Below are 21,254 nucleotides of genomic sequence, written 5' to 3'. Positions count from 1 at the left end.
CCAACCCAATCCAGCCATGGCAGGGCAGGGGGCTGTGTAGTGGGGCCTGACCCAGCTGCAGTGATGCTGGGGTCCATTCAGCAGTTTCAACCCTACATGCTGGATCCAGAGCTGTATGCTGGGTCCAACCCAGCGCACAGCCCTGAAGCCAGCAGATGGTCCTGGAGCCAGTGCACAGGGTCTATCAGCCTGATACACTGTGCTGTTGGGGATGGGGGCTCCCCATAGGTCTGGACATCTGGAAGCAGTAGCAGTATGGGGTTCGAGTGGTGACAGCAATAACTACCATGGGTTTGGGAGCCATGGCAATTAATGCTACTACTGGTCCATACCCATGACCCTGCCACCAAATGTCCAGACCCATGTACACCCCAATTTCCCCTAGCTGATTGGGGGGAGGGGGGAGAAGAGGTAACTTACACACAAGAAAATATGGTATATCCTTTCTAGTCTAGATCCATCCTCCCTAGCAGTTGAGAGAAAATGGCAACAGACTACTTGTGGCACCTACACCTGGCAAATACAGTTCATGTAGAACTACTGTACTACAGAATGTACATACCCAACAATGGAAGTACACTGTTTTGCAGGACATTTGCTTCAGAGAAGGTAACATTTGAAGAGGGTACAAATTAAGGAAATATTTATCCCAATTATTCCTAAAGACAAATGAAATGGGTCCCCCAGTTCAATATTGCTATCAAGGATAATTTTGAATGCTTCATTCGAAGTAAATGTCATAAAAGGGACAAGAGAAGGTATAGATTTCCTCTAGCTTTTGGTTCAGAATGCCTAGCAGCACATCATTATGTGACGAGACAGCAGGACTGGAAAGCCTAATGAAGTGAACTGGAATTGGATAAACCTCTCAGAAAAAAATGTAAGAATCACTGTGAAGAGAGAAATGAGCATCAAAGTAGTAAATTATGGCTACTATTTATATTCTTTGGTCTTGTAAATTAAGTATTTATATTACGCACATTAAAAGTCTTCAAGAAAAATATAGTATCTAAGCAGACATAACCATTTATTATAGAGTCTGACCTTTAAAAATGCCAAATGTTCCCAGTTGCTCAATGGGAATAAGTTCAGTGGTAAAAAACTTTATAACACATAACAAGAGGATATACTTTAGAACAGCAGTTCCCAAACTCTGACAGATTGCACACCACCAATTTAAAACCTTAAGTACCACCAGCAAATTTTTGACATAAAGTAATTATAATAAATCTGTTAACGCATACTACTGACAGGTTGTCTGCATACCACTGGTGGTACCCATACCACAGACTGGGAACCGCTGCTTTAGAATTCAGTATCGAGGTTGTAGCAGAAGGAATCAGAACTCGTGGTAGAGGTGCTCTTTTATTAGACCAATTAGATTTTTGCAAAAATAAATAAATAAATACAAATAATAATAAATCTTCAATTGCAGCTTTCAGGCACGAGCACCCTTCTTCAGGCATAGAAGAAAAGATTGTAAAAGTTCTTTTCTCCTATGCCTGAAGAAGGGTGCTGGTGCCCAAAAGCTTGCAATTAAAGATTTTTTTTGCAAAAATCTAGTTGATCTAATAAAAGAGATCACCCTCTAGCACAAACTGTGATTACTTTAGAATTATGCTTTCACAGAGAGAAGACAGTATGTAAGCACACATGCTATAATAAATATCTGTATTATGAAAGAGATTTATAGACAATATTCACCATCGTTTTGTTTCTAAATCTTTTTTCTTATAGTTGTCCAGTTTCTTCATTCCTTTCACATTCTGTTGTTTTAAAGTTTCTTCTGTCTCCCACGTGTTATGTATATGGGACCAGCCTTTCCATTTAATCAGATATTGAATTTCCCCTGGCTCCTTTGATTTGTCAAATCCTGTATTTGGATCACCATCTGCCTCAACTGCATAGATGGTAGTTGCAGCACCAGTTGCTAAAAGGAAATCACAGAATATACCTCAGCACAGTATTCAACAATGTTATAATACAACTTAACTGCAAAAGCTTTTATAATATAAACATTTATTAACATGCAACCAACGACTTCTACATTCTTTAGATCACATAATCAGAATAATTATTTTATAGAAGGATATAGCAGTTGAACAAATATCTTAAAAAAGATTTAGTAACAAGCAATTTATCCAATAAAACTGCTGCCTGTAAATAGAATAAGGATGAAATAAGGAGGAGTGGAAGGTGGCTAATATGTAAAAGAGAAGACAGATGGGCAATTTAGGAATATCTAAAATATGCTGATGAGAAAGAGAAAAGTATAACTGGTAAACCTGCCACTATATACATCTTAGGTAAGTGCCCATCCTTCTCAAAGGTATAGTTTTCTTGGGGCATCTGTTAACAAAACATGGAAGCAAGGGGTGCCCTTGGACCTTAAAAAAACCCAAACATGCTGTACCCACTGCCCTTTGGACACGCATGCCACATGTGGAAATTAGAATAATACAAACTAGCCAACATGGAATATCTTTGAGGCTAGTCTGGCATTTTAAGGCTCCAAAAATCCCTTGCCTGTGTGGCAAATTGCCATGAAAATCACACAATAAATGTTACATCTACAGATGTCTACAGAAATTTTACATTCTGACTGGTCAGCTGTAAGATATCTGCGATCCACTGTGCATCCATATACAAAAGCAAGTTCAAAAGCACACAATCACCAAACTAGAATTGTTTTAAGCAAAGTGAATCGCCTTGTACATCATTCACTGGGTCACTTTATGACATAGTGTCAATGTGGCCAGAAATTACTGGGATAAAAATCCCAACATAACAAACATTCCTCCTAGTAAGAACATATTAAAAATTCAAACAGCAAATTTATCTAGATCCTTACTAGCATATTCAGTGTCAGCCAGTGAGAAAATAGGCTTCCAATTCTTTAAGGACTACCATTCTTCCTATCCCTTGTCTCTCTTCCTCACTCATTCTTTCCCCTCCCATTTTCCCTTTCTTACGTCTTGGCTATATCTAGGAAGTGTAGAAACATTGGCATGTTTAAGTAAAAACATATTAAAACCCTATTACACACTAAGCAAGCTGAGTTTCAACATATCTGCAGTTTGAGGTAAACCTTAGGGCAAGTCTAGCATGTATTTTGACCAGATATCGTAGACTGAAACAAAAAAGGAAAAAAAAAAAAAAAGATTTCTTTTTAGAAAAGACAAGGCCTGTTTCCTTCCCTAAAGCCACTCTTAATTCCAAGATTCTGTAGGCTTCATTCCCACATCCTTCTCCATTTTATCCCCCAAAACAATCAGCATTTAAATAGTTAATACTGATATCTTTAAATGGTAGAGCAGTAGTTTTCAACCTTTTTAGACTCAAGGCACCCCCCTGGAAAATGCCAGCCCTGAGTTTTCACTCTTTTTGCCTATAGACAGAGAGTAATTTTTCTGTTACAAAGAAAGAGAAAGATCACAACGTTTTTAATGCTGTGAATTCCTATTTGAAATTTCTGAGTTTATCTTCCAAATCAATTTGTACAATCTATAGTGCTAACATTGTGCATCTTGAAAGGATCTTGCAGCACCCTGATTGAGAGTTGCTGCTTTATAGCTAACATCCAACAAAACTAGTAGATTGAGAAAGAGAAGTGACACTGGTTTACTTTGACTTCTGATTTAGAATAGTATCTTTGTGTATATGAGGCTAGAAACAATTCATTCAAAAGCTCAGAAGACAATTCATTCAAAAGCTTAGAAGACCAGAAACTAAATACATCTTCGTGATGTGTACTCAGAGAACTGGATGATTTACACTGCTAATCTAAAACTGTATTCAATTCAAAGGTGAATGAAACATTTTTAAAGATTTACTCTATTGACTAGTTTTTTAAAGCTCAATATTGTTCTTCATAAGCAGTATTTTATAATACCAGAAAACTCAGTGAATTTGTAAAAACTACTATATGATTTATTATAGCATTTTAAGTATTTAGGGCATAAATACCTCCTTTTCGTCCAGTGCGACTATCCATAAACTTTTCTATAGTTTCAAATTCATCTTCTTCAGGTTGTGGAACATCCTCTCCACAGACTTCCAGCAAATCATCTGAATCTGTCTTTGCTTCTTCAGCTTCTTTGTAACTAATGTTGACTGTTGCCTGGCGACGAGATCCTCGTTTATCATAATCATCCTCCTCATCATCATCATCGTCATCATCATCAGATGAATCAAGCTGCCTCTTTTTCTGTCCTACACTCTTTTTACCACTTTTTGGCTTAATTCTTAAAGAGAACAAGAAGAGAAGAAAAAGTTATTTTTAATATAGATAACTGCAAATCTTCTGCCATTTCTTTCAAAGCAGTAATATTTCATAATGACTGTCTAACTGTCCTGAAATGTTTATTCATGTAAACAAATATTTATTATGAACAATTTTCATAACTTTTTAAGTAACTTTAGAAAACATACTGCCATTTTTGGGACGCTAAAACCTGCTAATAAATTGTACCATCTGGCTTTTAAGCTGAGAGAAAGAGAACATTAAAAATAACAACATTACTCATAATAAATCTTATTGTATATATAGTAGTTAAAATTTCAAAATTATTACCTGCTGGGAGGTTTCCTGCTTTTGACTTTATTTTTTGGCTCATAGTCAGATTCACTCTCTTCACAGCTGCTTTTTTCTCTATCTTCCCTTGATTCAGAATCTGAACCAGTCCCAGAGACTGATCCTGATCCAGACATTTGCCAGTCTTCACTGGATGAATTAAAAGGAAGGAAAGTTTTAAAAAAATCTAATATTAAAAATTACAAAGTGTGTGTATGTGTTGCATATTTGAACTTTTCACAAATGCACACAGATGCCTGATACAAGAATAATCTTGCTGATAAAAACAATTATTAAGGCAGCAAAATTCTAGAAACAGAAAATACAAATTCATCAGGAAACTCTCACTGATTCCAGTGGAGGCTACCTAATAAAGAGAAATATACATTCCTGATTTTCCAGTAAGATAAATTCTGACTTCCATACATATTTCAATTTTAAGAAATTAGTTTGATAATAATAGCTATCTAAAGTTAATGTTGGCATTCATAACAACAGTGATATATTGGCAGTGAGATATTATACTTTACAAGTGGTTCTCAAGCAGGGCACCATGAAAGGGACGACACAGCATGGGCACCAACACTGTGGGGGCAGCCAGGTGGAACTGCAGTGTACCTGTCCTGCATAATCAGCTTGGGAAGCATCTGTGGCAGGCCTCATTCCTATCTCAGTTAATGTAGTATAAAATCAGAATTCCATTGCAACTATCTGAGAATTTCTTGTATAAGCAGAAGGGGATAGGAGGGGAAGCAAACTTGTCTGGAAGGGGTGGGTAGTTCTTGTTTTTTGGGGGGGTTTCTTTAAGTATGGATAGGACATAACAATTGCATTGCTGTTCGCTTGTGCTGTTGTAGGAAAAGGAAAATAAGAAGAGTCTGGTAAAGTCCTTATTGAATAAGGAGATACTTAGTAAGCTGAAACAGTACACAAACGGTGCTCAACCAGGGTGCTGCCAAATTAAAAAATGAGTTATGGGGCTGTGCCCTGATTCTAAAAAGGTAGAGCATGACTAGTATATATTTACATCTATAAGGCTGCAAATGTTTACATGACTTTTCCCAGATTCAAATGATCTAAAAAACCAACATGGATTCTGGATAAACTATGTATTTCTCACTGACTATGTTTCCTCTGCCATCCACTGTGTTATGATATTAATATAGCATTTGGCCTTCATCTGAAAACTTGGAAAAACACCCAAGTTCTGAAAGACACCATTATATGTCCATTCATTAAATTTCATCTAAGAAATCTAGTAGAATAGTATCATAAGTATTTTCCTTCATTTCTTCTTTTCTAAAAACAAGAAGAAAAATATGTTCATAATATCAAGGTTCCAAGTTTAAGTAAATGGATACTTGTTCAGAGCATGCATGTACTTCTAATGCTCTGGTACTACACAGGCCTTTGTGATTTAGATTTTGACAAACTCTTAAGTGGGGGCATGCAGTTATATCCAGTCAAATATACTTGGTTAAAACAGACATTATTGTTAAAATACTTATAAAATAAAATGTTAATGATTGGTCTTATTTCAATATTAGCTATATCAACAGTTCTTGGGTTCCTATACTATTACAAATTTATAGGACAAGAGGACCTCAAATTCTTAAATTAGGATCATAATCAGTAACTTCCTGTATTCATAAGAGTATTCTATTCAGGAGATTTTTATGTTGCATTTTACATATTAAGATTCAACTTGACCCATACGTTGGTGGGATGATCTATAAGGAAAATATCCCAACATGCTACTGAACACTAAAAAGTATATTTTTTTAAAATCAAGCCTAAGGTGCAAACAGTAACCTGAATTCAAAGCAGAACTGAATTATTTTGTTGCGTGGAGAAATGCTGTATGTATAAATACTAACATATAGAAGAATAAGGACATTTTGATATAGTATTCTTGTTTTTATGAGAATATCCTACTCTTTATGTTTTTTCCTCTTGGTTTCGCTGGTTGAGTCATCCACAGAGTCGTCACTACTAGATGAACCCTGCCAAAAAAACAAAGAATATACAGGATTCATTATAATATAGTATTATAAAAGCAATAAAACTGTTAGCAATCTGGCTTCTATTCCTTATTTAGCAAAGTTTATTCTTCCCATCTGATACCAACCAATTTCATTACACACCCATATGTTGAATACAACCCTGTACTATTAGTACTATTTAAACCATCCCAGATTTCTATTCATGCACATCAGAACACTGGAAGACACTATAAAAACTTTAGTCTTAAAGAATAACCGTTTTAACTACTTTTATAATGATCAAATCAAGATAAACTTGTACCAGAAACCTGAGAATTGTCTCCTTTTTTAAGGACAATCCCTGTCAGTTTTGTATCCTTCCCATTTCTTGCATTTATGGACTACAACAGCTTCAAAAATTAAATTTAAGTGCAGTGTAAACGGTACTTTAAAAAATGAATGAACTGTTGTCTCTCAAGACTTTCTTACTATTATTCATATTCAGGCAGTGAGAAAACTAGAGAAAATTCATCTTCAAAACTGGCATCTAGAGAGAAATACTTATCACCAGTTAAGTTAAAGTTACGTATGCACTGCAGCTTTTAGTTAAATAGCTGAAATAACACTGAACAAACTTAAAAAATGAACCACCTACATCACATAGAAACAATGGGAGAACAAAAAGAAAAACCGTTAAGACTGTATTTCTGATCAGTGTTTATCTATACCTTAAAAGTGTGGTCAGATGCCCATAGAATTTTTGTTTTACAGGTAATTTTCACCATGTTATCTTGAACAGTGCCGTCTTTAACCATATGTTAATATTTTATATTATGAATGTTAAAAAAATTATATTTTGTATTCTAAAGTGTTTAAAATAAATCAGAGATTTAAATGATTCACTGAAAAGATGAATACTTTAGGTTATGGATTTTTTTTTTTTTTTTTTTAAAGTATAGACCAGGGATTTGCAAAGTTTTTATGCCACGGCCCAGCAGTCACAGCTGACCACAGCTGGAATTTCCAGCCAGAAGGCAGGTAAGGCTACCCCAACCCCCCAGGCAAGGGCAGGGGGCAGCAGGCAGCCCAAACCCTGTGTTGCCATGGGCCCTGTGGAAGGAGACACAGACTCTCAGCCCGGCTATGGGGGGCTGTGGTTTGCCGATCTGCAGCCACTTCCGGTCTGGCAGCTGACCTGCGGTCCCGTGATTGAGAACCCCTGGTATAGACTGTACCTTAAAGTTTTGGTGAAGCAGATCCCTCCTCCCACTTGTCTCTGCATAACATCCTTTTTGAAACTAACACAATTCATTATATGGAAAATTAATTAGGAAAATATTTTAATATCATTATAAGCCTTGAAATGCAATTTAGAAAACTGATAAAAACAGTAATGTGTGACCTTCTGCTTTGTCCGTGGATTTGGGAATATAATTAAAAATAATATAGACACACTGCTTTGTACAATTTCACCACTTACCTGAATATATGTAATTTAAAATATTAGTATGTTTCTCTATAAGAGCCTCAGACATGCATTAAAAATTCTTGTACTGACATATTCCAAGAGAATTTGGCTCTGCATAAATTTCTATTTCACATTCCAGGCAGCAAAACCTGAGTGTTTACATTTATAACATTTACAACAAGGTATTTACCTCTTCTGAACCACTGTCTGATGAAGCTGCTTTTTGCTGCTGTTGCTGCTGCTGCTTTCTGAGCATTGCTGATCTCTGAACAGTTAGAATACTTGGATTCGATTTCCAAAACTGAATCAGAAATCAAATACAAAATTAATGCACTCAATTGTATAGAAACTTTAAAATGATTTTATACAAAAGTTAGATTTCTTAATATGGGAAGTTGCACTTCAGTTATTCTCAACTTGAAAATAAAATTGGTGCCATTTTCATTAATTTTACAGCAAATAACATGCAATTTTATCTAACATCACTTTTTAAATGTATTAGGAGTTTTGCAAAACTGTACTCATTTAAATAAAAACTAGACCAAAAATACACTAAATATCCTGTTTCATGGTAAAACATTTTAAATGCATTATAATTCAGTTAATAGTACTGAGACAGTGTGGTTGATGCAATCTTTAAATAATTTTGTTAAATGAAAGGGTGAGTCTTAAGCAGTCTTTGAATCTTGTGTTAATTAATATTACTTTAAATTTCTATAATACATTCCTCCAATAGGAAATGAAAACATTTCACAAACTTATGCACCATGTACAGAAAAGCATTACAGTGAAGTTCAGATAGTTTTGGCTTAAAAACCCATTCTAGTGAGTTTAGTAAGTCATTTAGATATTTTTCTCACAGTTTAGCAGATTTTTTCCTTCATGAAAAGACTACTACATATAAATTTGTAGTTATCCACTCAACAATTTATCAGATATCTGCAAGCTAAGGCATGAGGCCAAGGTTTTCAAAAGTAAAATTTAGGAAGGATTTAGGACTCCAGGTGCCCAATCAACTGATCTTGTTTGAGTACTCAGAACTTCTGATTAAGCAATTTATTTAGGAACCTACAAAAGGATTTGGGAAAAAAACTTCAAGTATCCATTTACTGAAAATCTTGACCTTAAGATTTGCTGTGATAGTCCTACCACGTGCTTATTTTACTAAACAATCCAAGTCAGATCGTAAAAATGTAATAAGACTTCCCATTCTATTCCATGTAATAGCTATATGAAACTATAAAAAAAGCTGTAGGAAACAACTACTCATGGAAGCTCATCTTCCATGGAAGGGCATTCATAAATTTTACCTCAGCTCCATCAACTTTAGGTGGTTTAGCCTGAACTTGTTTCTTCTCCTTAGATGCATCAGACTCCGATTCCGACTGACTTCCTGACTCTGAACCAGAGTCGGAGTCACTGCTACCTGACTGGCTGCTACTTCCATCACTGCTGCTTCCAGAGCTTGAACCAGATCCAGAACCTGACGCTGACCCAGAATCGTCATCTGATTGGCTGCAATTAGAAGTTAAAAGATTATTATGCTTTGTTTTAATTACTGGCTTAACTCACAGTGATAAGAGAAATAATTTAGCTCAACTTGTGAAGCACATACAGATAGCACACTCTTAACTCACTTTGTAGAGCTCCTAACGTTGCAGTAGCCAATAACACCGTACAGGTTGAATCAATTAACAACATATCAAAACAAGAATACATATAGTATATTTCCCAATAACCTAAAGCTTTAACAGTCAATTACATGCCCAGGGCTCTACATTTATTCAAAGCATAGGCAAACTAGAATGTCTTGCTTGTCTTCCTAAGGGTAGCCAGATCCAAGTGAGAAGCATCTATGTCAGAGATGTGGGTTTTCTGGAGAATTTTGAATTGGAAAATCTTCCAGTGCCCTAAATAGAGCATGATCTGATTTGGCATATTTATTTGACTTAAATTTAATAAACAAAACTAAAAATGTACCCCATGTAAATTTTATGTCCCAATAACCACAAGTATTTGAAATGAAATATTTGATTAGGAAAAAATTAAATACAGCACACTTAATGTGGTTTAAAAGTTATATTCAAACAAATTCAAAGCTTTATGTGGAAAGAATTATTTTTATTGGAATACTTGTAAAAATGTAAAGACAATACACAATAGCAAGTACTTCCCTTACATTGTTTTTTTCCATACGTTTAAACAAGCAAAGGCACTGAAAACTCTTGGCACACTAATTTTAGCACACCCAAAGAACTGTGCATGATATGCCGTGGTTATCCACTCATCTACAACAGAGTTTAACTCTCTTCCACTGAGGTCATTGCAGCACCTCCAGTTTCACTGTCACTATCGGTAGAATCACTTGCACTACTTATTAGTTCCATTTCAGAATCAGATTGAGGCAAATCTGATTCAGAACTACTTAAACCACATTCTCTTTTGCTAAAGGATGGTTTTACCAATGAGTCTATGGGCGAGTGCAACTTATCATCGCATTGCATCTTCTTCACTAATTGTGCTTCTGACTGATTCTCCAGAAACCAGAGATTTTGAGAAATAGAAACAAGCTTAGAGGTGCATTCAGTTGTTAGTCTATTCCTCTTTTTTGTTTTGATTGAGCTGAAAGCCTTCCAGTTCTGTTCACAAGCACCTGCTGTTGGTAGAATACTTAAGATCCTTAGAGCAATCCTGGACAACAGTCAGGTGTTACAGTATCCCTTCCACCATGTGAGAGGAGACATTCTCTGCTACCCATCAAATGATGTCTTTGCTCCAAAGTATTTCTTCTGCAGGGTACCCGGCAATGTCCGTCATCACAGATATTAGCATTCATTCATTGTTACCAATTAATTTTATGAAACAATTAATTTTTAGAAATGTAAAATTTCCCATGGAAAAATAAAGCACGGGAAAATTTTCTGTCCCACATCTCTGATCTACATATTCTCTTCAAGAGGAAATTCTACAGTTGTTACCTTATTATTGTGAATGTCCTACACCAGGGGCTCAACCTACAAACTGCAGGCCAGGTCTGGCACCCAGCGCCATGGCCTTCTGCACTAGATTACCACTGAGACAGTGTGGTTGATGCGATCCCAGCACACAGGCAATGCAAAGCCCTGGGGCTCCAACCCCAGCACATGCGACAAGGCAGGAGCAGTGCAAGGACCTGGGGCCTTGATCTCAGCACATGGGGCCAGACGGAAGTAGCATGGGGCCCCGGAGCCGGATCCCAGTGGGTGGGTTGGCATGAAGCCCCATCCAAGCACATAGGGGGACAGCTGAGTCCTTGCAGGGGCCCTATCTGGGAATGCAGGCCCGATTCGGCCTGTGGACTGGCCTTGCACCACTTATCTGGCCTGCGAAGCCAAAAGACCGAGTACACTGCTATATATCCAATGTCCATAAAGTTCACCATATGGGACATGCATATTTAGTTTTCTGGTCAAGCATAGGTAATTCAATGTAGAGACAGCAATATACACTTTGAATTTCACCCAGTAGTCACTGACAGCTATTACAGACAGCAAAAACAAGATGAAAAGGGCAGAATCAAGAACAGCTCCCCCTCCTAACCAAATAGCTAGTAGACAGTTTATCAGACTTGTCTTAACCAAGTTGATTTGTAGGGCCCAGGAAACAATACCCTAATGCAGAACAGATCATTCAGGAACAATACATGCTATCCAAGCAGAAAGAATGGGCATGGCACTGTGCTTCATACTGCCCCCCCCCCCCACTATTTTTTTCCGGCATGCGCCTTGCCTTCCTCCCCCCCCCCCCCCCCATTATTTGTTTCCTTGTTTTAAATAAAATCAACTTTACAACTGGCAATACCTACTCCTTTTAAGTAAGATCTGAGAGAGAGCGCAATAAAACTCCAAGCCTAAAAAGATATTTTCCAGCCAAAACTAGGTAAGATCAGGCAGTATTTCCTGTTATCTTTCAATTTAAAGCAGACACAGAAAAACTCCTGTCCCCAAATGTCAGTCTTTAAGCTTTATAAAGAAATAAAATGGGATAAACCAACACTCCAAAAAACAAAATCCCTTCCTAAATCTCATTTCACACCTTGTGTTGTAAATCTGGAACTGCTGATTTCTATAAATGATGGATTATCAGGATACCTGGATTCCATTCCTAATGGCCTGTCTATACAGATAAGAGCACAAGTATTCCATTATTTTAACAGTCCTATATTCATTTAACAAGTTAAAAGAAAGTGAACAAATATTTATAGGAAAATATTTTCCAAAATAAAAGGATGTGGGGTTTGAGCAGCAGCAAATTATGCAATGAAAATAAAGTTTCAAGTCCTCCTGACTGCTAAGAAAGCCTTTCAAATATGAAATTACAATATACAAATGAACCTTATCTGTAAATAATTGACTTTAATACAATGGGAACAGAGAATGTTCAGAATGTCCAAATTTAAAGCATTTTGGTGTTTATAAATGGGCATCCTAAACTTGAGGCAACCAAAACTAAAGGTCTTGTCCTTTCTTGTGTCTTTTTGTGTCTATAATGGGGATACTCCCATCTTTAAGAAAAACTGATAACTTTAGACGAAAAAGGTGTAAGAGGGAAAAAAGGAATCTTTATGTAGTTGCATGTAGCAGGTTACAGGCAGTAGCAGAAGTACCAATATCCAAATAAAAACTCCTGCAATACATGTTGTAAAGCCAACAGTGCTATTTTCCATTCTGGTCTTTAGTATTAGAGTATGCTTAATAATCAATGTTATAAACTGTATTAGTGTTTATACTGTTGCTAGCATCAATAACTGCACCAGAGCCATGAAGAAAAAAAAAAAAGATCTAGGTCTGTCCTCTAAGTCTCTGGCTCAGAGCAGAAGATGTAAGGAGAAATAAACAAGACATTAATGAATTACCTTGTCTCTAAGTGGGAATGTAGAAAAAACATGCCATTGCTGAACTGCTCTACTTTTGCCAAGGAGGAGAAAGAGAACGTATTAGATTGTGTCTAAACTGCCCCATTCGTTGATCAAGAACCTGTCATTTCCAAGTGCACAAAATTGCATTGTAACACACACACACACACACACTTCAGTAATAATATTATATATAAGTATAACCATTATAAATATATTAACCTACTGTAGACTAGGACTGTCTGAAATAATCATAGCTGGTATCCAACCTGATTAGTTACATGATTCTAGGACAGTATATCAATGCCAGTGTTGTATTTAACATGAAGTTAGTTAAAAAGTTTTAACACCTTATTTCTTAAGGTACTGAAGCACCAAGATTGAAAGAAACAGAAGGAAGAGCAACCTTTAAGCTTCCCTGTTCTGGAGTAGTGTAGCAGAAAAGGAATGGCTGACATCTAAATTCCCCTTTCCTTTGGAAGGATAAATGCTGAACGGCACCAATTTTGCTGGGAACATTCCAAACTTTGGTGCAATTACGGATTCCATTAACTACCCCTCTCTCCCAGGGACAGAGAACTAAGACACAAACTCTCAAATCTTTTCTGCAGGCAGCAAAGAGTGACCTCTCATCTTCCTTCACACTGCTTCCTTCCACCTCTCTATGTGCCCTGTTGTATTAGCACAGCAGGGAGCAGAAAGAAAAGAAAAAGCTCACTGACCTTCAGCAACAGATGCTCCTTCAAAGGAGGCAGCAAAGCCAGGCAAAGCACAGTGGAAGAAGACACCAAAGCAAATCCCAAAGAGAATGTCAGAGGGAAGAGTGAGTGGCAGAAATTCAGTATGAAAACAAAGAGGAAAGATGGGTAAGTCAGCCTAGAGAGAACTCAGGAGATAAAAGAGGAAGTATGGGATGAACAAGCCTCAGTGATGGGTGATGGAATGCCATTCGAAGATGCTTAAACTTCAATGTTATCTTGGTGAAAAAAAAGCAGAATTTCTTACAGAACAACTTCTGCAATTATGCTACTCTTTTGATTAAGTGCACTGTCATTAAGGCAAGGAAATAGATCTGCACTCCTAAGAGACTCAAAACAGAGTCAATTTATATTGAGCCACAGCATATTAAGAATTAGGCAAGAAACAAGGATTTCTTAGGATGGTATCTTTTGTTGGACCAACTGTGTAGTTGGAATAGTTAGATTGCAAGATATTTTTAATCACGTCTGACCAGTACAAGCCAAGCACAGCACAGTCAATTAAGAATCAGGTTACTTTTCCATGGAAAAGTAAGAAGTTTAACTCCTTAACACAGCACCACTCCCTCAAACCAAGCTGTTAATGTATGAGAACATGATGTACAATACTTTACTTTTTATTCTATGCACAGAGCCACCCCTGGGGGTGTGCAGCACCAGTGGGTGGTGAGCAGTTGGAGTGCAGAGAGGGGAGGAGGGGGATAGCAAGCAGCTGGAGTGTGGAGCTGATGGCACATGGCGGCGCTTATATGGCACTGTCCACGAGGGCCCCACCAAAGCATGGGGCAGTTGCCCCAATTCACTCAACCAGGGACAGCCCTGACTATGCATAATGGTCCAGTACCTAAGCCCAAAAGCAATCCAAGTGCTCAGCAGAATTCCAGGTTGGAACGCATGGATCCAGTTAAGTTGAGGTGGATTGGTTAACATTTACAACTAACCAATGTTAGGTTAGCGCAGATGAGTAAGTGAGTCTGAACTATACATTTTTGTAGAAAAAAGCATAAAATTGTTTATGCATACCCCGGTGCTTTTAACTCTACTATGAATACTCGCAGTGAATTTGTGTGTTGGCCGAAGACAAAGTGCATGGCAGGGAGACATCCCAGGGGTTCTTATGGCTCAATACACTGAACTGGAAGATGCCTGGTAGGAACAATATGTTATGGGATCCTGAGGGCAACAGGGAACTGTAAGTGCTTGGGTCAAACTCCTGCAATGCCTATATCTCTCTGCCCCTTTGTCAGATTGTCCCTTTATTTGGCATGGGTTTTTTTGTTTTGTTTTTTTTTATTATTACTACATAAAGCTACTTGCATTTTCTTTCCCCACTATGTCAGAGGTCTCCAGAGGGATTAAGTCCATTCCAAAAAATGAGCTTAGCACTTCTTTTGTATTTGTATAATTTAAAGGATAGCAGTGTGAAATGGGGCTACTGCTGTACAACTGTTGCAAGGGGGATAAATAAGGAGAATACAGGTGCTGTATCATATCTAGCTGAATTGCTCTTCAGAATGTTTACAACATGGCTGGACCCATACAGTCCAACCTGGAATTCTTCCTCTGTGCACTTATATTCCTTTGTGGCAGATGACAGAACAAGGAGCTAGAGAAGTTTAGGTTAGATATTAGGAAAAACTCTCTCGCCAGGAAGATAAAACATTGGAACAGACTACCCAGCTAGGCTGTGCAATCTCCATCCTTGGAGGTTTTTAAAACCCTGCTAGACAAAGCCTTGCTTGAGATGGCAGAGCTGGAGGCTAGTCCTGCTTTGAGCAGGGAGCTGGAATAGATGACCTCCTGAGGTCCCTTCAAACCCAGATTTTCTAAGCTTCTATATAGCCAGCAACCAAAGGCTTAGCAAGGCATTCACTGATCTAAACACCTCAGAGCACCATTTGCATACTTTAAGACTAGCAGAGACTGGTGGACATGCAGCATAACACCAGTCTGGGATGATCAGTAGCGGTTATAAACCTTTCAAATGCAGAAGGCAATGTATCTGAAGCTATGTTCTGAGTTTGTCCCAACACTGTGAAACAAGCTCATTTTATCAAGAAGCAGGTAGTAATCATGCTGAGAGAGCTAATGCTACCAGTTATTAGTGCCCTCTGAACAATCAGTTTAGGGTGAGAAAGTGTTTAGTTAAGGCTACTGTCATTGAACTGTGCAGAGCTACCACGGACATCCTCCTGCAAAGCGTTGTAATTCTGGGCAACGTGGAGCCAATAAGTGAGAGATTTGAGATGATGAGGGGAGCAAAGAGTAGCACCAGGCAAGACTCGTTAAATCTGGCTCTGCTCATCCAGTCTGTGTTCAGGCAGTTCACCCAGTTGGATGACAACAACGATACAGGCACTACTATATCACAAGGGGGGATATATTTGGGCTGTCCAACAGGTGGCTTATGGGATGAGTTGCAGCCCCTAGGCTTTCTTCTGACCACTGCTCCCCTCATCATTATTGATGCAAAAGCAAAATCTCTGGGCTTCTCCTCCTTCCTCCAAGGGTGAGTCTGGGGCTGGCAAGCTCATGATACAATGTGGGGAAAGGGAAGGGGAGAGACTGTGGCAATGGGCCTATACAGTGCAGCAGTGGGCATGTGGTGCAGTGGGGAGGCTAGGGAGAGGCATCTGTATGGGGGCCCATGGCTCATCCTGTAGCAGCCCTAGGGTGTGCAGAAACTGCAGAGAGGGACTTTCTTCTTCAGATGCTGCATCCAGAGTAGGGATACTGAAATGTCAATAGTCATACTGGGCACCTGGCTTCCCATACATTTGCAATCTACAAAACAAGTAAGCAAGGAGAGGTTTAACTATGGCCTGAAAAACTACCAGATAAGTGAAGTAGATTCTGAGCACCTGAAAGGGTGCTGGAGATGTAGCATGGCAGGGCTCAATTTGAATAAGCCAACCATTCCCATTGCTCTTGGTGTCTGATATTTCTTGCAAAATATTTGTAAGAATGTCCACGGAACAGGTGAGCAGAAGGGCAATTAGCAGAGGTCATGTAATGATGAACTGAGGGAAGCCTTAAAAAGAGCATTGCAGTGCTGGGTCACAAATCACTGCTATTACTGCTTTTAAAAAGCAAAACAAAAACAAGGACAGCAGATGATCATATGCTGGTGTATGTCAGTGACTAATTTTTAACATTCAAAATGAAATTCAGTCTGCAGTAATAAAGACTTGATTTGAGGTAAGAGTGCCGCAGTGCTTGAATGGAAAGAAAACAAGCAGAGCAAACAACCCACAAAGCATGCAATTTAAAAGACAAAAATCAATATGATAACATTAGGACACACCAAGCCCTGAAGACAGAAAAAGCGTGCACCCTTGGGCCCTGTAGCGTAGCAGCATATGAAGCTTCTCCTGGACAAAGTGGCCATATGGGACAACTGAAATCCAAGACCCTCCCTACCCAGGCTGCAAGGAGTCAGTGGCCATTAATGACCTATTGTTCTTTACTTCACTGTTGTCAACAATCACCTGTGAAGTGACAATTAATGTTAATAATCATTCCACTAATCAAGCTAACCTATTTTAGGACAAGTTTCCTGTCTGCTAGGGCTTCCTACTTCATAGCTCCTACCCCTCTGCCTCCACATCCCATGCCAGGGATCCTTGTTTTAATTTATACTGGCCAGCTGAGACCATCCTCTGAAATGCAAGACTGTTACAGCCAAACTGGGACGTATGATCACCCTACTCATAGAGGAGGTCTGGTGCATGACATCGTGGGGAGATTGGGAGAGGAAGATGCTGTTCTAGAAGAAAGCATTACCGATTAAGGAAAGATCTTTCAGTTAGTCTGAACTTGGAAAACAAGCACTCAAAACTGTGACCAGAACATTCAACACAAGACACAGGTTATGGCTGCAACTGTCTTCCAGTCTTCTGCCTGACTTTGGACTAACACAGCTAAATGCCTCTAAGGCTTGAAACAGACATTGCCTAATGGAGTGATTTAACAGTGCTGCGATGTGTTGCAGCACAGATGATTAGCTCAACTGTGCCAAATGCACATCGCCTCCTGACGGTATGCGACAAGGGGTGACATGATCTCCCTGCTGCCCCAGACCCATGCTGTGCGTCTGCGGCAGTGGAGAAAAGTGCTTCTCCACTCAGTCAGACCCACACTTTTCCTTGCTGCCCTGCTAGTCGGGCAGAGAAAACACCCGGCATTCCCCACTGCCTCAGACCTGTGGGTGTTCCCCTGCCAAGCATGGGGCTGGGGCAGCAGGGAATGTCAGCTGTTCCCCCCATTGTGTGGGTCTGAGACGGCAAGGAAAGAAGGGATGTTTCCTACCAAGACAGTACTGCAGGGCTGGCCGAGTAGGGGAGTACTTTACCCCCTGCACACAATGTGCATCTGGGGCAGTGAGGAAAGCAGCATTTTCCCTGCCCATCCAGGCCCATGGGGCTGGCTGAGCAGGGAAAGTGCCACAAGGTAACAGATGTCCACTAGGTCTGTGCGAATAGGGAAGTATTCCATTCGGATTTGGCCGATTCGGAGGACAGTGATTCGATTCGGATATTTGGATCACTGTCCTGAACTGTTTTGGCCAAATCAGCTTTGGAAGATTCAGTGCTGATTTGGAGAGATTCAGTGATTCAGATCAGCTGGGGAGAGCAGCGGGAGAAGCCCCCATGGCTGCCTTCCCCGGCCCCAGCCTAGTCCCAGCATTTTAAAAAAAAAGCCCTGCACTCACCAGCTGCAGCAGCGGCAACTGGGTGCTTGAGGCAGCTCTCCCCTGCACAGTGGGGATTGGCCCCTCCACCTGGCACCTGCACGGTAGCTGCCCCATGCAGCGTGACTCAGCAGGGCACCGTGCACTTTCTGGGAGCTGGGGCCACTGGGGCTGAGCGCTGCCAGGCTCCAGCTAGCAGGTGGAGCCACCCCAGCTCCCAGACAGTGTGCAGCACCCTGCAGAGCCACACGATGAGACAGCTGCGGGGGGGGGGGGGGGGGGGGGGTGTTCCCTGCTGCTCCCTGCTGCACAGGGGGGCTCTACCATAAGCCCTCAGAGGCTGCTGCAGACCGTGAGTGCGGGCTTTTTTTTAAGTGCTGGGACTAGGCTGGGGTCAGGGGTGGTGGCCACAGTGGAGGGCCAGCTTCCTTTGGGTGGCAGCAGGGCATAGTCTCTGCTCCCAGAGCTACCGCACCCACATCAGCGCTGGGAGTGGGGGCTCTGCTCTGCTGCTGCTTGCCCCCTTCTGCCTGGAGTGAGCTGTGCCCACATCCCACGCCCCCCACCTCACCCCAGCTAGGCAAACGGCAGCAGGGCAGAGTCCCCTGCTCTCACTGCTGCTGCGCCCGCATCCCATGCCCCCTCGTCCCCCTTGCCGAGTAACAACCCCCACCCCCCGGGCAGCTTGACCCAGTCCCAGCTCCAATCCCTCCCTCCGGCACCCGCAACAGACTTACCAGCTGTGTCAGTTGCCTGTTTAGTCTATGGCCAAATCTCTGAAGCAGCCAAATCTTTTCCAAAGCTTTTCCGAATTGATTCACAGCTTTTAACTGGTCTCCCGGTTTGATTCAGATTTGGAGATTTGGTCCCCGAATTGGGCCAAATCTCCTCTGAATCGAATCAGCTACTGAAGCTTTGCACAGCCCTAATGTCCACCGCAATAAAGTGGCAGGGTCTATTACTATATTTTGTTGTGCCACTGATTTTCCGGTCAGGTGGTGCAACAAAGGGTAAAGACATCTGTTTGCTCCATAGTTGTGCCACCTTAAACATTTTTAAGGCGGCACAAAACAAGAACTAAGATGACATTTGTTTTCACCCTCAAAAAACAGATGCAAAGGTTTGCCTGCACTAACTTTATGTCAGCAAGCCTATGGCAGGTGAGGGCTTATGTCATTTGGGGAGGCAGCATTACCCAAATGACAAATCTGTAGTCTTATCGGCTTACAGGCATTTTGTCTGTGAACTCATGCAAACGTCTATCAACTGAACACAACTTCCATTTACATTAGAAAGATTTGTCGATCAGGCCTGAGGCACCAGAGCAAAACCATGTTAGTAACAATTCACCTCTCATACATTTTTTTTAAATGATTTTCCACCAATCAGTTACTGAATCCTTAAAATTACTGCTTATCCAGAGTGTGCTCAGTGAGAAAAGGATATGCGCTAAAAGGAAAATAAAAACCTGGGAAGTACTGAAGTAGTGAATCAAAAAATCAGACATAAGGCAGTTAGTTATGACCTAACAAACTTTTGTCTTTATTAAAAGATTAACTAACTCACACGGTTCTCATACTCGATCAGACAAGAGATATTAACCATCTCAGTGTCCAGATTAAAAAATATATATATATGCTGAATTATTATTAAGCATCTGACAAATTAGAGCAAAAACTTCAGAATTCAATATTCAACCTATTCATCAACAGGTTATGCAAGTTCATAAAAGAAATATATGGCTAGGAACAGGGAGGTGACAGCAAAAATAAGAGTCCACATTGAGGGCAGGCATAGGTGTGGTACAGTACTGGTAATAAAATAGTTTGTAGGTTAGCATGGGCACAGTCAATCATTTGTGCTTCAAAGCAGTGCAAAATCATTGAATGAAACAAAGTTATTAGCCCCTGGTAACTAAATTCCCTGCCACCCCTGCAGTTACTCAACTTTCACCCTCTTTTCATAATTTCACTCAATCTTTTGTCATTGTGATGGTATCTACACAAGGCTTTACTTAACTGAGAAGTCTTCAGTTGCAGACTTCCAATAGTACAGTAGCAATGGTGGGAATTCAAGTGTACTTGCTGGAGAATTAGCTCAGGTTTAAGCATCCAAATTCATGGAAGCCCAAGTGAGGCCAGCTACTCTAGAGGCACTGTCAACTTCCCTGTATGTTGCAGTAAGACTACCCGGGACACATCCCTTGGTTCTTTCATGCAGTAGAATAATAACCCACTCTTGCAATTGTTTCCCAATGAAATGTGGCAGAACTTGTCTGCCCTTCTGGACACATCAAGTCATCTAAGAAACAGTTCTTTGTTGTTGTTGTTGTTGTGTTTTTGTTTTTTTTACACAACCTAGTGAAGTTATATCAAAGATAACAATGGTGTGAAGTGCTAGGCAAAAAAATGATCCAGAAGCTATAAAAGATAGAAAAAAAAATCTAAATTTGTCCAAAAAAAAAAAAAGGTATGCAGTTCTTTGTATACACAAAAACAACAAACAAAGACAAATCCATTTTCTATTTACCATCTGCCTTTAGTAGCAGGACCACTGCTCCCCTGAAGAACAGGAAACACTGGTTGTAGTACCCTTATGGATCAAGTGCCAGCTGAGACTTTTCCCGAGTTTGGGCCCTATAGGACCTGCAAATCCTCTCTTTTTCTCTTATTTTTCCTAATGGCAGGGAATCTCACTCAGAAATGATTAGTCAGCATTATTCCCAAATTAGTCAGCTTGAAATGTAGTTGCCTTTAAAGAACACTTTGAAAATTTAAAACGTAGAGAAAAGTCAAATCTCTAATTACTTAACATGCCTATAGATAAAAGTGATAGAGGCCAAGTAGGAAAAATAATTTGATCGATTCCTATTTTAAACTGAAAGTCAAT

General features: G+C 39.8%; 1 protein-coding gene across 1 annotated transcript in view; it reads right to left on the bottom strand.

The window, feature by feature from the left end:
• Window positions 1-21,254, bottom strand: part of CHD1 (chromodomain helicase DNA binding protein 1) — an 86,897-nt gene that overhangs the window by 48,021 nt on the left and 17,622 nt on the right. Inside the window, exons 2-7 of the mRNA XM_006035445.3 lie at window positions 9,334-9,538; window positions 8,214-8,324; window positions 6,509-6,576; window positions 4,574-4,723; window positions 3,967-4,244; window positions 1,705-1,930 (exon numbers count right to left, since the gene is read on the bottom strand). Of these exons, the coding sequence (XP_006035507.1) occupies window positions 1,705-1,930; window positions 3,967-4,244; window positions 4,574-4,723; window positions 6,509-6,576; window positions 8,214-8,324; window positions 9,334-9,538 (1,038 nt within the window). The remainder of the gene's footprint in view (window positions 1-1,704; window positions 1,931-3,966; window positions 4,245-4,573; window positions 4,724-6,508; window positions 6,577-8,213; window positions 8,325-9,333; window positions 9,539-21,254) is intronic.

The sequence above is a fragment of the Alligator sinensis genome, unplaced genomic scaffold (genome assembly GCF_000455745.1).
Source record: "Alligator sinensis unplaced genomic scaffold, ASM45574v1 scaffold1067_1, whole genome shotgun sequence".
In the NCBI taxonomy this organism is placed as follows: domain Eukaryota; kingdom Metazoa; phylum Chordata; order Crocodylia; family Alligatoridae; genus Alligator; species Alligator sinensis.
Note: the sequence above shows the minus strand (reverse complement) of the source record. Positions and strands in the feature narration are given on the sequence as shown.